This window comes from Lagopus muta, chromosome 1, assembly GCF_023343835.1.
Source record: "Lagopus muta isolate bLagMut1 chromosome 1, bLagMut1 primary, whole genome shotgun sequence".
NCBI lineage: Eukaryota > Metazoa > Chordata > Aves > Galliformes > Phasianidae > Lagopus > Lagopus muta.
Window position 1 is genome coordinate 126010546 of NC_064433.1, and position 15274 is coordinate 126025819.

The window sequence follows — 15274 nt, forward strand, 5'->3', positions numbered from 1 at the left end:
GAAAAGACCTCTGAGATCATCCACAGAATCACACAGAATCACAGAATCACAGAATCAAAAGGTTGGAAACGACCTGCAAGATCATCCAGTCCAACCACCCTCCCATTCCTATCAGTGCCACAAGCTACTAAACCATCTCTCATAGCTCCTCATCCAGGCGCCTCTTGAACACTACCAGGGACGGCGACTCCACCATCTCCCTGGGCAGGCCATTCCAGTGCCTGACCACCCTCTGAGAGAAAAAATTTCTCCTAATATCCAACCTAAACCTCCTCTGGTATAACTTCTTGCCATTTCCTCGGGTCCTACTATTTGCCTGGGAGAAGAGGCCAGACCCTTTTGCACCACAACCTCCCTTCAGGAAGTTGTAGAGTGCAATGAGGTCTCCCCTGAGCCTCCTCTTCTCCAGACTGAACAATCCCAGCTCCTTCAGCCGCTCCTCGTAAGACTTGTGCTCCAGACCCCTCACCAGTTTCGTTGCCCTTCTCTGGACATGCTCCAGGGCCTCAATGTCTTTCTTGTAGTGAGGGGCCCAAAACTGAACACAGTACTCGAGGTGCGGCCTCACCAGTGCTGAGTACAGGGGGATGATCACCTCCCTGTTCCTGCTGGCCACACTATTTCTAATGCAGGCCAGGATGCTGTTGGCCAGTCCAACTGTCCAGCTGCCACCAATACTTCCCAACTAAACCAAATCCCTCAGTACTTCATGTAAACGTTTCTTGAACACCTCCAGGGACGATGACTCAACCACCTCCCTGGACAGACCATTCCAGTGCTTGACCACACTTTCAGAGAGTAAATTTATCTTGACATCCAACCTGATATTCTCCTGCACAACTTTAAGGCTATTCCCTCTCATCCTGTCACTAGTTACACAGAAGAAGAGACCAAGCCTCTCCACAGCTTCCTTTCATGTAGTTATAGAGAGCTAGAAGGTCTGCTCTGAGCTTCCTCTTCTCCAGACAAAACAATCCCAGTTCTCTGCTCCTCATAAGACCAGTTCTCCACTTTCCTCACCAGCTTCATTGCCTGTCTCTGAAGGGCCTTGATGACTTTCTTGTAGTGAGATGTCCAAAAACTGAACACAGCACTCGAGGTGCAGCTTCACCTTTACTGAGTACAGGGGGATGATCACCTTCCTGCTCCTGCTGGCAACACTATTTCTGATACAAGCCAGGATGTCATTGGTCTTCTTAGCTACCTGGGCACACTAATGCCTCATATTCATGCGAGTGTCAGTCAACACCCCTATGCTCTTTTCTTCTACACAGTCTTCCAGTCATTCTGCCCCAAGCCTGTAGCATTGCTACAAGAAACAAAAAGATATGAAATAATTTCTCATTATTACATACAATTACACAATATTACATTATACATGCAAGTGTTACATACAATTATACAATATTACATAGTACATGCAATTCTGTATGATTCAAATCATTCCCTTTAAACACAAAATTCAACTTGTCTCTCTTCAGTCAAAATCGTAAAGTCACATTACATTACACTGATATAATCAACACGATATTATACGTTAACATATAGTACATAATGTAGTTCTTATACCATACAATAATTTTTTATTTTTTGCTTTTAGTCTAATAAATTTGTCACATAATGATAATTTACAAGCTACTCTGCTTCCTTTCTAAATTTTAAGTAAATCAAGAAAACCAACATTGGAAGTATTAGGCTTCATTTCTGCATTTTAGCATAATAAAAGTAATCTACACCTTGTTTCACTCTGAAACAATTTCATGGTACTTAGATAAAATTGCACTTTTTATAAGTGGCCAAATATTGAAGATATGTCTTATTAAGAAGTTCTGGCAGTCATTATTTCTTTTCATATTTTCTCACAGCTCTAGGGAGACACTAATTTTTATTTGGCAAAGTTGTATATGTTTTCAGTACTAAGTAACAATGAATAAATTGTTTAAATGTTTTCCTTTCCAATTTTTCACACCTATTTTCATTTCTATTCAACTCGAGTGAAAATCTTTTCTACATGTGTAGTATTAGTGGAAGGTGTTAGAATAATTAAATATTTATATTTCAAGTTCAAAAGCTCTAAATGATATCCACTTTAGACCTAGCTTTCCAAGAATTTTTGAGAATATATTATATATTATCTTAATATTAATTTATACCTTCCTTTTAATATTTTAGTAGTTTGATAGCATAATTGTTTAGTTGGTTTGATTGTGCTAATTCTAGCAGGATTTAATTCATTATTGTGTTTAGATGGAGACATTATAGAAACCTGAGGCAGTACATGCGGCACCACAATACGTACTTTAAAAAGAGCACTGAATGAAGTTTAGCATGTCTCTCCTTCGGATATCTTATACAGGCTTTCTACTTTCTTGTAACTAACATATACATGAATCCCAGAGAAAACCTAAGATGTTTGAGACAATTAGAAGTGAATATGGTGTCAAAACTGTTCTGTCATGTATTACAATGGAATAAAATTCCATTCTCATAGGATCCTGTGAAATAACAAACATAATTATTTCTTGAACTCTCCAGAGGCAGCTGCAAACTGAGCTTGTGCTCAAACTGCATAATTAAAATAGCTGCATCAATAGATATTCTTAAGATCTGATTATTATCTCACAGCTTCTGGTGGTGCCTACAGATACCCCAAAGGAGAATTTACACAACTTCACTAGCAGTTATTAAATGCAATAATATATTATTGGAGTTCAGTTGTGTGAGGAAAGAGTGTAATATTTACCTTCAGTTATTAAAACTGGTTGTTATTCACTTTTTTATAACACATACATTTGCATTTAATTTATATGGGACAAAAGAGTTCCTTTTTATCTCTTAAAGTTATTTACCTATAAGTGATATTATGTTATTCCAACAGGACTGAATTATTTCTGCAGTCTAGTTACCAACATTAGCTAGAATGTAGTTTCTTCTGAGCTTGGGAAATTTGATTAATAGCAAATGTTAATTTGTGCTTTCAACTTTAGGTGCTGTACATTCTTGGAAATGGACTGTAATAGAATACTAACAACATTTTGCACCTCTGCAGCTAATTACACTTTGTCCACATTTTACACCTGCTCACTTGCCACTCACTTGTGGTATATTACATATACTTCTGGACAAAATTTACAATAAGATTTATATATTCTGGAGGGACTTCCTTGATTGTGATCTTTAGTGCAGGCTTAAGTGCAGGCTTATGTTCTTGGTCTTCAGACAGGACTGAAGCCAACTTGATCACAGTCCATAATGGTATTATCTTTTGAGTCAGCAAGACTGTTAATATGCTTAAAACTACTCATGTTCTTAAGAGTTTTGGCAGCTTAAAGCCAGCACATTAACAGAAAAGGAAAAGGTGCGTATTGAAAGATTTCAATATATTGAACTGCTAGATTTTAGGTTTTGTGATTCAAGAAACTAGTATATATCTGTTTTGAATTGCAAAATGGCTTCACTGGAGAGAAAGGTGAGATAGGTGAGAGCAAATGCTGCACTGTTACATAGCTATATTGCACACAGCATTTTTACATTCACACCTCATCAGGTGCACCAATTTAGCAGAGAAATGTGAGCTGTTTGAGGTCACTGTCACACTTTCATACAAACTGTGTACCTCTTGATGCTTGTACAGAAAAAAAAAAAAAAAAAAAGTAGTGCTTCTGTCTGAATTAATTTGAATAACTGTATGGTACATTTATGATTTTTAATAGGTGCTTCATTATTCAGCACGGCAGGCTCAGTCCAGTCCTCAGTCAGTTACAGTGGAAGCACAAGAAACACTCCCCTTATCTTCTGGAGGTCACTGAAAGGATAAGCAGGCGGCACAAAGCCTTCTTTCTTCTCCGCCATTACAGCCAGTTTTGTCAAAACAATATAGTGTATTTAGAAGACTTTAAGTACTAGCTGTGATGTAATTGTGTAACAAATGAGGATAAAGATCCTAGAAAAATATATTACTGAACATATGTAGCTAAGTCATTTCTATGACAGTTATTAATTTTCTAAAATAATAGAGAATTCTATATTAATAATTATCAGGAAAAATAATAACCTTCAAGTTTGATTTACTAGATAGTTTTTTTAAAGGGTTATTTTCAGTATTTTTTATTCAAAGCATTTTTAATTACAGTGGATTAAAATAAATCTCTTACGGATTTTAAGCATTTCTTTATGTGCCATAATGAATTATTCATGAAAATCTGATGGAAGAGAACTAGGCACAGAAATTTATTAGCACAGAATGAAAGATGAAACTGATTAGTTTCATCATGTTTTTCATAACGAATAAATACAATTTAAATAAATGCAAATATTTTCAGAATAACAAATAGATTTCTATAGTATTTCTTTTAGTAACTATAATAAATATAAAAAATAAATGCCAGTTTTAAACTATAACATAGACCCATATTTATTAATCTTAAAAGGAATGGCTCACTTTCCTAACATGAAATATACATCAGAAACTCTGGAAACTTTGACAGATGGAAAAAATTGAAATTTATGTGGAATAAGTATAAATAGGAATCAGCTGCTAGCATGAATGCAGAATAGTAATGTCCGAGTGAAAGCAAGACAGAAGTTTTTGTAGCAACACAACTCTTCAATAATAACTGTATTTACTAAGTTCATTTTGGTCCAAAACAGTGATCAGAGTCCCATTTCATTTGTACAGATAGTTTGAAGATCTTCTCTATACTGGAATCTGCATAAATACAATTTTTTACAGTGAGATGGATCCAATTTAACTCACTGATGTGGAATAAACTTGTAAGGGAAACAACTCCCACGCCAATCAGTCAGAACTAGTTACTAACATTGAATATATAAATAATTATTTATGCAACATTCCTACTTTTGAGAAGTGCTTGCCTCCTTTTGTGGAATGTTTTGGAATGGCATAATTGCTCTGTGTGACAATTAGTATATCCCACTGCCCTGCATTAACTTGTTGGAAGATATAGCCTCATTTAAAGAATGCCAATCTTAGTTACTGCCTAATTTAATGCACTTATTGTTGCCCCGGGAAATGGCTTGTGAGAAACACATAGTTTTGCACATAGAGGAATCATTATTTCTGTCTTTATTTATGAGGAACAATATTGAGAGTACTGTGATTTGTTAAATATTATGACTTTCATCCTGCTTTCATTCTCTATACATGGAAATGTCAAAGCACAGAGAGATGCAAACAATCTGTCTGAAACAAAAGCAGATGTAATCATGAAGTTGAAAACTGTACACAATGTACAAAGCTGAGTTTATTAGAATTTCATATTTTCATGCAAACCTTTTGCAATCTGTGATTTTTTATCCTTTTCTGTAGAAGTCTCTATGGAGATTTGTTATTTGTTCTCTAAAATTACATTTGAAGGAAGCCTGTGAAACAGCATTTTCTTTCTTTCTTTTCTTTGTAATCTTCACTAATGCCTGAAATGCAAAATTCTGTAAGGAGGAGGAATTTATTTCTGCCCATTCAATTTTGAACATGACACAAAATTGTTATTTAATTCTCTTTTTCTTGAAAATAAACATTGCTTGTCTGTATTGATGCAGCTACACACACTTGCTGAAGTCTGAAATTCTAGTGATTTTTTTTCAAGTATTGCAGCTGGAGCCATTAAGAAAGTGCTGTAGATGAACACAAATTCAATATTATTTATTTATATTTTTTGTTATATTACAGTGTGGGAGCTCCAGGGTATACATATATTCCTTATCCTTCTGATCTCAGAAAGTAAAATCAAATTTCCTAGTTGCTACGCACGTTGACAGCAACAGGTTAAATTTTCACATGAAAAATAGACAGATTTTCATTTCATTATGCCACCCTTGTGGGGTGAGAGGGCCATAGAATAAACCTGTGTTCCTTCTGGAATTCTGTTAACTATATACAGTTTTTTAATATCTGTCTTATTAATATGTCTGCATACAAACTTTTCAAATACATGCATGCATTTATAAACGCTCTTACATATTGGCAGTATTCATTAAATAGACAAAAATTAAAGGATATTCAAATCTAGGTGTTACGAGTGTATGTCTTCATACAAAATCAACAGTCTTTAAAGTAGAGATACATGAAGAGCTGGTTGCCTTTCTTTGAGATCTCTCCTAGTGTACATGATCCACAGACAGATTCTAAGACAGTTTGACAAGCTGTAATTCTCAATAATCTTCTTCCTCCACTTTAATTTGAAATGTCTACATGCCTCTTCTGATCTTTTTTCAGCTGCCAAATGAGAGCTTCTTGGTACACTTACAAAGGTAGCTGAAGAGTTTTGGCCATAGCTGCAAGCCAAGGACTTAAGGCTTGTACACTACGTGAAAATCAAGATAAAGGCGAAAAAGCAGTCCTGGGAAAAATGCAGAAAATACAGTTCTGCTTTCCTATTGCCCCCTTGAGACAGTAGTGAACTGTTGACTTGAGCTGACTGTAAAACTGTGATAGCTCTCCTGGGATGGGAAACCAAGAGCTTTAGAGATCTATTGAAAGAGCTGCGCAAATAGACATATCACATATCACTGAAAGAATGGCAATTAAATCTTGTATTCATCTAGATTGAGCTTGAGCTTTCAAGAAAGTTGAGTAAGCATATGAAATTGGGAGGACTAATTAGTATTATTCATAATGTGCTGTGTGATTCCTGAAAACTGAGTGCTTTCTCAAAATTACATGGTGTCAAAAGGTTACCATATGATAGGTGGAACAGTTACATTTAAAATGCAAAAAATGAAAAATGCTTCAGCTATCACTGTAGCTATTTTTCTGCTGTCATTAGTCTTCAGAATGGATACTTGAAATGCATTGGTAAACTGCATGCATAGGAACTGAATGCATTCCACATATCTGATATATATCTGAGAGGAGAAAGATTTAGCGCAAATAGCAAATATATTTAGGAAAACCTAAAGCTCCAGAATATCTACTTCTGAATGAGATTCTTATTCATAATAACAGGGAATGTGAGATAGTGAACTCTTGACTGACTGAGTGGTATGACTTCTTCATTTTCAGTAAAGATATATGGGCATCCATAATTAATCTAATAATACAGGAACAACTTTCATTCATTGATAAGTGAAATTAATTAATTTTGTAAGCTCAATTAGTACAGAATTTCAGAATGAAATACTTTAAAAGAGAGATGCTTGCTGAATTAAAGCTTAAAATTGCATTCCATAAAAAGCTTTTTAAGGAGAAATAAAGCAGCCCAAATGAAATACTGTACAGTTACGTCTAGACTGATTGTTAATACTTTGGAAGTGGCTCACATTTGCAAAAATATGTGGCTGTAATATCAAAATATAGCCCCTCCCTCTCGCTACCCCTGAAAAAAATAAATAAATAAATAAAAAATTAGCAACAATAAGAGATTGGCCAAGCAAATTTCCTTAAAAAAATTATACTTGCTGCACTTCAGTGAGGAATTATGCCATGCCTTTTAGTTTCATTCAGGAAAAAAATGGAATTGTAGGACAAATGACATCACTCAACATTTAATATGCAGCGCTCTTACAGATGTAATCTTCTGTGAACATATCTAGGTATCATACCAATATCTCCATATCTGAATAGAGACACTTTTGAAAATTAGTCCTTATTGCACTAGATCATCACTAGTAAGTATCTGCACTCTTCTGTGCTCTTCTGCTGGTTCCAAGATTACTGTTAAGATTTGTCATCTATATTTTTTCTGTGGGAAATATTCATTAAACAGATAAATAGTTGTTAATCTGCAGAATAACCAATCCTATAAATCAGTGATAATGCTCATCTATTGTGTGGGAATCCAAAGGTTAAAATTGCTGCAGTGAGTTTTATATTTATATGGGGGAAAAAATACTATCATCACAGCACCCCCCTCAAGAGAAGCCTCAAGGAGGAGGGCTTTCTGGTCTGTAGAGCAAGTACTAAATACTGCTCATCTTGGTGAACTGAATTTTCATCACAGGAGAATCTGTGTCACATTCCCATTCTGTCTCTTTTGATTGAGGACACGAGTGCAATTTTACACTAATCATGGGTAGCATGTCTTAATTCATTTATTTACTTAGTTATTCTCTTTCCCCCCTTCCTCCCCTTATCACAGAGGTTAACAATTTCTTACAGAAGGTTCAGGATAAATTATTCCACATTTTAAAAGAATCAGAAAACTTACTTGGAAAATTCCAAATCTTTCCTACCTGTAATAAAGTTCTGCAAGCTTGTATTTTCAAAAAGTCAATGTAATTTTTTTCTGAACTGTTTCTAAGTATCTTATGTGTCTTTGCTACTTCTGAAATAATTCCAACATATTGTTGGAATACACAAAATACAAACAACAAAATACACTTTTGTTTTCTTCAAGCAGATTCATACTGATATGGCTTGTATGTGAGTACTGGCTAGTACGCACAATATACGATGTGGTAGGAACACAGAAGCCTCTTTTAGAACATACTGATGTTCTAACATATTGATTAAATGATATCTCAAAAAGAACTAAAATAATCCTCACACCAACATCCTGGACAAAAACTTACTTTTAAAAATATACTTCAGTTACTAACAGAAAAATGAAAATGTATTACACAATAGGTAAGGAAACAACATTCCCACTCAAAATTCTGTAATTAAATACATTTCAGTATTATATTAAGCTGTTCCACAAATTGTCCCCCCTATGTTCAGCCAAATCAGCGAAACATACGCTTTGGCTTTTGAAGGAAAGGGACAGAGTGAAATGACCAACAACTATGTAGAAATCTAAAGCTCATAGTTTAAATATCATATTGTAGCATTGCTGTATATGTGCCATATTTACACTTGGTGTGCAAACTTGAAGTCAATCAAGTTTATTGTTCCTTTTCAGTCTGGCTTGAAAATACAGACCCTAAAAAAGGCAATTTAAAAAAAAAAAAAAAAAAAAAAAAAAGTTGTTAGAATGTTGACTTAGACCACTTTGTTTGCCCCCTGCCATATTTGATTTCTGTACAAAGATAGAAATAGAGCTTCTGATTCATATTTCATTCTTTATTGCATAACATTTATTTTTTATTAATTGCAAAACACTTGTTAGTGGAGTAATAACAGCATAATGAAACATAGTATGGAAAGGTTAGTGCCATTTCTTTACTCAGAAAACAGATAAATTGACCAACGATTGGGGTGAGGAAAATGGTTAGGCTTATTTCATTTACCTTCCATAAACACAGGCTATAGTGTGTGTGGATACATGTATGTGTGCTGTGGGATAGGTGTTCATGTGCCTCAAAAGTATGTTGTGAAAATATATTAAATACAGATTAAAATGTATTCATTAGCTTTTTTTTTGTAATCAAAAAGCACAAATTCTTTCTCGTGGTAAGTACCTGTCTTCCATTTCTATGTTTTCTACAGAGTTTGAGTAGCATAATACAAACAAGGGCTACTTTTGGAAAAAAAAATCATGTCTGGGATTGACTCAATTTTGTGTTTCTTCTTTGTTTTCAGTTTTCTGTTTTGAATATCTTTTTGCTCCCTTGAGAAGGAAAACTAAATTTTAAAGAAGTCTACTACGTTTTTTCTTGGTCCTTTCAAATTGTGTAAGATTTAATGATAATTTTATTTCTATTGGTTTCATTTAAGATTTAGGTTAATTCCTAATAAAGCCTCACAAGAATGAATAAAACATGAAGTCATTGAAGATACTGACTGAAGCCTCTTCAAGGCAACAGAACATAATTAAATCAGTGTCATTTCTTATGTAGAAACCATACTTTCGTAAAATTTTTAATATACCTTTTTGGTTTATATTCTTTTTTAATTGCACATTAATTTTGCTTTTTTTTTTGCAGCAATCACTTTTAACTGAAGTAACTGCATTGTCACAGACTGATACATTTTTTTCAAATATTTTCAATTTGTTCTTCTTGACATTTTATGTTTATGTGCAGTTTGCATCTTTTTTGTTTTTCAAATTCAAATGTAACAGATTTTGATATTTTTGTTACATTTTTTGTTTTTGTACTAGTTGTTTTTTTATTTTTATTTTTGAGAACCTGCTGTTTTTGAATTCTCTTTTTTCCCTTTATTCTCCTCCTCAATATGATCCCAGGAGCCAACACAAAGAAAAGCGCAGATGATATAACCAGTAATGATCGTGGTGAAGATGAAGGTATTTTTTGATTTTTCAAAGCTCAACCCTGATGCATGAACATAAACTTTTACATTTTTATTATAATAATATTGATTATTATTGTTATTGTTATTACTGTTATTTCAACATGATTTTTAGTCCCTTATTTGCAGAAACACACTTCTGTGTGCTTTTTTATTTTCTTCTTTAGAGGTAACATCAATTGTTTTTCTTCTTAAAATCCAAATTAACATTTAGATAACTGAAATTCCTTTGTAACATAAGTGCAAAGTTTATTCCTAAATATATGTGAAGTGAGTAACAAGAACAGTCTTGAAAATCACATACTTCCCCTCACATATACTTTATTTGGTGAGAAAATGGAATTTAAAAACATGCATGTGCTCTTCTCCCTCTTACATTTTTTGTAAATTCACCTGTTTGAAATTCATGAAAACAGTTTGCATACATACTTTATTTCACTTCCACTGTTTCCCCAGTGCACTTACTGTACATTAAATGCAGTTGCGTTGTGCTTCATCTTTGGTATTTTAATTTATATATGTTTCTCACACGATGTCGTTTATTTCTAGGATATAAAAGTAAAAGAAGCTGTTGATGTCGCTTTATTGTTTTTTGTTTGTTTGTTTGTTTGTTTTCCCTGTAATCAGCTAGCCTCTGAAATACATTCATTCTGGCTATGACCACATTCCCACTGAAATCAATGACAATCTTTTTCATTGACTTCTTTCTGAGTTGGACTGGATTCCCTGAAAGGAAATAAAGTTCACAATGAAGTACCCCAAAAATGTTTTGCAAGGAAATACTCTTTTTTCTTGCCTTGACACAGAAAAGGCAGGATGCCCTGATATAGAAAGAAGTCATGAAATATTTCTCTATTCTCACCATCCTTTTCATTTATGTTACACTGGCATTTTAGTATACTTTTTGTACTTACAAATTAAGAAAAGTATTTTCAAATTAAATGAGCAGATCACCACCTTAGGAAGTTTGTTGTTCTGTTTTTGCAGTAATGTGTCTCTTTCTCTTTCTTGACCACTCCAAAGTGCCTTTATAGTTTTCTTCAAACTGAAGTTCAAGCGCATTTGAAAAATTTTGCTCTATTGGTTCCCCTTAGAATTGTGCATAGTTGACGTTACTTTTTAATTTCCTCTTGCTTGGGTGTTCAGCTCAATTATAGCTACTATATCCATGTATGAAATACCACAATAAAAGTCTCTGGTCTTCAATTCACTGTGGTTGTCCTCTACTGCACAACCTTCATTTCTGAATTACACTATTTATTGTAACAAAAAAATGCTCTGCAGACTTCTGTTCTTGTCTGAATTTTGTTCTATTTCTGTTTATAAATGTGTCTTTACATATGCCTTTTCAAAATGACAGTATTGTCATTTGACATAACAGATTCTATGGTCAATTTTTAAGCAAAAAAATAGCAAGTGAAAACAAAATTGCTCTTAAAAATTAGATATTTGATTATGAACAAACAATTCTTTCAGATTTCTTCAAAAGTTATAAAGTGTTAGTATCCAACTTCAGATCCAAACAAAGACATAGAGTTTAGGAACTAAATACATAAAATGCATGAAGCTCATTTCCTTTATGTTGAAGTTAATCATGTTCCCACTGAAGGGAAAATCTCTCATTGATTTCAGTGATGAAAGATTCAACCCTGAGGAAGTACTTTGCAATAAGAAAGGATAGAATATAACGAATAATGCCACAAGACTTTTGTGGAGAGAAAGGGAAGGTTGTTCTGTAACACAATTAATTTCATTTAGTACTTACTGCTTTAATTTTCTGAGAGCTAAGCCCTCACAGGACAAAGAAACTCTTTTCATGTACTTTGCTGTGAATGCTGCAAAGAGAAAAACACCTAATCTATTATTATGTACTTCATTGCTTTACATGACCTCTTTAATGTCTGAATCCCTCTAATAGTTGCAAAAACTACACAAATCTTATCATACAGCTTTTTGTTCTGCTGCCTAGATGCAACATATAAAATGCAACATGTAAAGTATATATATTCATGACCAGAAGGCAGATTCTATGAGAAGTCTTAAATTGTAACAGCTATCAAGATGTACACTTGGCCATATTGGCCTTTCACTCAACTGATGACTTCTGATATTTGCATGAGCAAAGTGGTATTTTGCCAAAGAAATATGACCAGTCACAATTTACCTTGAAATACTTTCAAATTTCTTCCCTATATACAAAATATTGTATATGGGATGGCTCATTGCTGCTTGCATTCTTGGTAACTGAGAGTTAATCCTAACAAATCTGAGGGAGCTGAGAGCCTTAAAGGCTTTCAAAGTCACTCCTCTTTCCTCTCAGCCTATTCTTCCTCTTATTTTTTCCACTGTTCAACACAACTGTTGAAAATTACTCAGAAGAGAGCTCAGTTGCTTCTGTTTGTTTCTAAATGCTATGTAGTCAGAGACATTGCTTTCTCCAGTGTTTTGTATTATTTAATTGAAACAAGTGGTCCTACTCCACATGCAGATACAGTGAATTGTTTGTAAACAGTGTATAGTTAATTCTAACAGCAGCTTGCTGAAAACCGTTCTGCTTTCTAAGGTATATTATTCCCACAGTTTGGCGAGAACTAATTCCTAAGTTAATTAGTCTGATGAGGGGGCTTATCATTTCATTATTAGAAATATAAATGTAGTAAAAAATGACTAAATTATTGATTAGTCCAACTTTGTATCTCACTCAGAAGTTACCTTATTTTCGAAAGTAAGACCCAACTGTTTATCTGCATGAAAGCTATAAGTAATTTTTCTCTGTGTACCAAAGATTATGCATTTAATTCATGACCATAAATATAAGAATATTCTTTAATGTTTAGCTGCCAAAAAAAAAAAAAAAAATCATGATTTACATTAAAAAAAAAAAATCTGAGCCAAATATTCACTTAAATTCTCAGTGTTTCTTTACTCCTAGGCTATTAAGAAAGAAATGATATTTTGCTGTGTTTAGTTTATTCAGAACAATTTGTTTTTGTGATTTCTGTTACTGAACTATAGGAAATGTAATTTCAACAAATATGTCTCACTGAGGAATGGGAAAGTATGAATCATTATTGTCATGTTGTTATTAAATGTACATATATTTGTAAATTGAAATAGAACCAAATTGAAATATATTATTAAAAAAAAAAAAAAAAAAAAAAGTCAAGATTATTCCAGAATTTTATTTTTTTTCCTTTGGATTTTAGATGTTTACATTCAAATTAAATTTCTGTAATATGGAAAGTTTTTAAGGGGATTCTGAAAACATTTAATAAAAATGGCATTTGAAGTAAGAAATATGAAAAGTGTAAAAATATTGGGTTTGTAGAATGATCCTGAACTGTGTAAAATAGCTGAATAAAGTGGTGATGATGACATGGAAAACATGAGAAACAACTGAATAATTTTAGCACTTTTAAAAAATACTAATGCCAGATTTCATTTTTTTTTTATTAGTTTATTATGTTTTCATTACTTGAATTTTTTCAGACATTCATGATCAGAACAGCAAGAAACCAGTTATGGTCTACATCCATGGCGGATCTTACATGGAGGGTACTGGCAACATGATTGATGGGAGCATTCTTGCAAGTTATGGAAATGTCATTGTTGTCACCCTCAATTACAGGCTGGGCGTTTTAGGTAAGTGACTCTTTTCTTCATCACAAGACTTGTATTGAAAGATTTAGAAGGCATTAAATGGCCAGTTTGATATAAATATCTAATTACTAATTAAATCTACTGATAAATCATATATACTTGAACCTTAAAACAGAGCATTCCTGAAGGTGATTAGTTTGACTGTAGTACATTCCTACTGAATACTGTTTAATGTTTTCTGGAAACTAGACTGAGTTACGTCTACCCATTTTCTTGTTGATTGTCTTCACCATAAACAAAAAATCACTTGATTTTTGTACCTTAGTGATAGTTTAAGCTAAAATGATCACTGTATCATATTTGCTCTTTTTTCAATTATTTAAGAAGGTTTTGTTTGTTTGTTTTTTACTGAAATTTTTACTGCAATCAAGAAGTTTCTTCTAAGTTTGAGGAATTCCACATGAAAAATTTATACTTTTAAGAAAAAGTAATACTCCTTTCAATGACACTTGAAAGGAAAAAAACATCTTCATGACATTGTAAATATTCCTTTCAGTATTATATTGAATGCCAAAATTCCCTTACATCCAGAACAGAATGCCAAAAATATTAATTTTCTGCTTTCTCCATGGTTCCATGATGCTTAATTTCTTCATTGTAATAATAGCAGACATTAGAATGATTTTGTAATTTTGATGAAAAAGCATGTAGATTTTTGTTTCCTTTTTTTCTTTTGTACGCTCACATTTCCATCATTTTAGACAAAAAAAAAAAAAAAAAAAAAAAGAAAAAAAAAAAAGAAAGTTATTTGAGTCTTTTTAGGATGGCATTTAAAATCTTTTCTTATTAGCAAAGCTGATCAAGGTTCTTGGTCTATATTATTTTGGAAAAGAAGAAACTTTTGCTGAGTTATCTATTAATGTGTTTAAAGTGGTTAATATATTGTCTCATCAGAGCAATGAAAACTGTTTTGTTTAGTTTTTACTCCTGTTTTGAGACTTATTTAAATAAAAAAGAACATTTTTTTCAAAGTTAAAGGTAGATATAAAGGCAGGAATGAAAAATGTATATTTTATTGTATATATATTAAATTTTGGTGTTGAGAAGTATATCAAAAACAAACAAAACACTTTTTATGTGTATGTACATAATCTTCATTAAATTGGATTCGTTATTGTCGTAAGATAAAATGTTTGCCTAGGAACTTAGTGATAGTTATTGATCTGTTAAAAATGTTTATTGAAAGGTTCTCAATAGAGCTTTTATTGTTGTTTCTTAAAATTAAATTTTTGAAGGATACAAATGACTGTAAGTTATTTAAGCTATTTGACTGTCTAGCATTACGTATCAATCTTAAGGAAAAGGAAGTTTTCAATATGTTTGTTTATATATTCCTATTATGTGAATTCATACTGAAGACTAAGGAAAGAAAGAGAGGCAGATAGTTGTGGTGTTTAGGAAAAAAAACTACCAACAACAAAAAAAAAAAAGCAGAAAAGCAGAAGATATTCAGAATATGCATATATC

General features: G+C 32.9%; 1 protein-coding gene across 4 annotated transcripts in view; it reads left to right on the plus strand.

Moving 5' to 3' along the window:
* Positions 1 to 15274, plus strand: part of NLGN4X (neuroligin 4 X-linked) — a 152578-nt gene that overhangs the window by 76632 nt on the left and 60672 nt on the right. For 3 of the 4 annotated variants that reach the window (XM_048928483.1, XM_048928493.1, XM_048928502.1), the window contains exons 4-5: positions 10083 to 10142; positions 13637 to 13789. In XM_048928483.1, the coding sequence (XP_048784440.1) occupies positions 10083 to 10142; positions 13637 to 13789 (213 nt within the window). The remainder of the gene's footprint in view (positions 1 to 10082; positions 10143 to 13636; positions 13790 to 15274) is intronic. The other variant, XM_048928511.1, reaches the window with a different exon arrangement.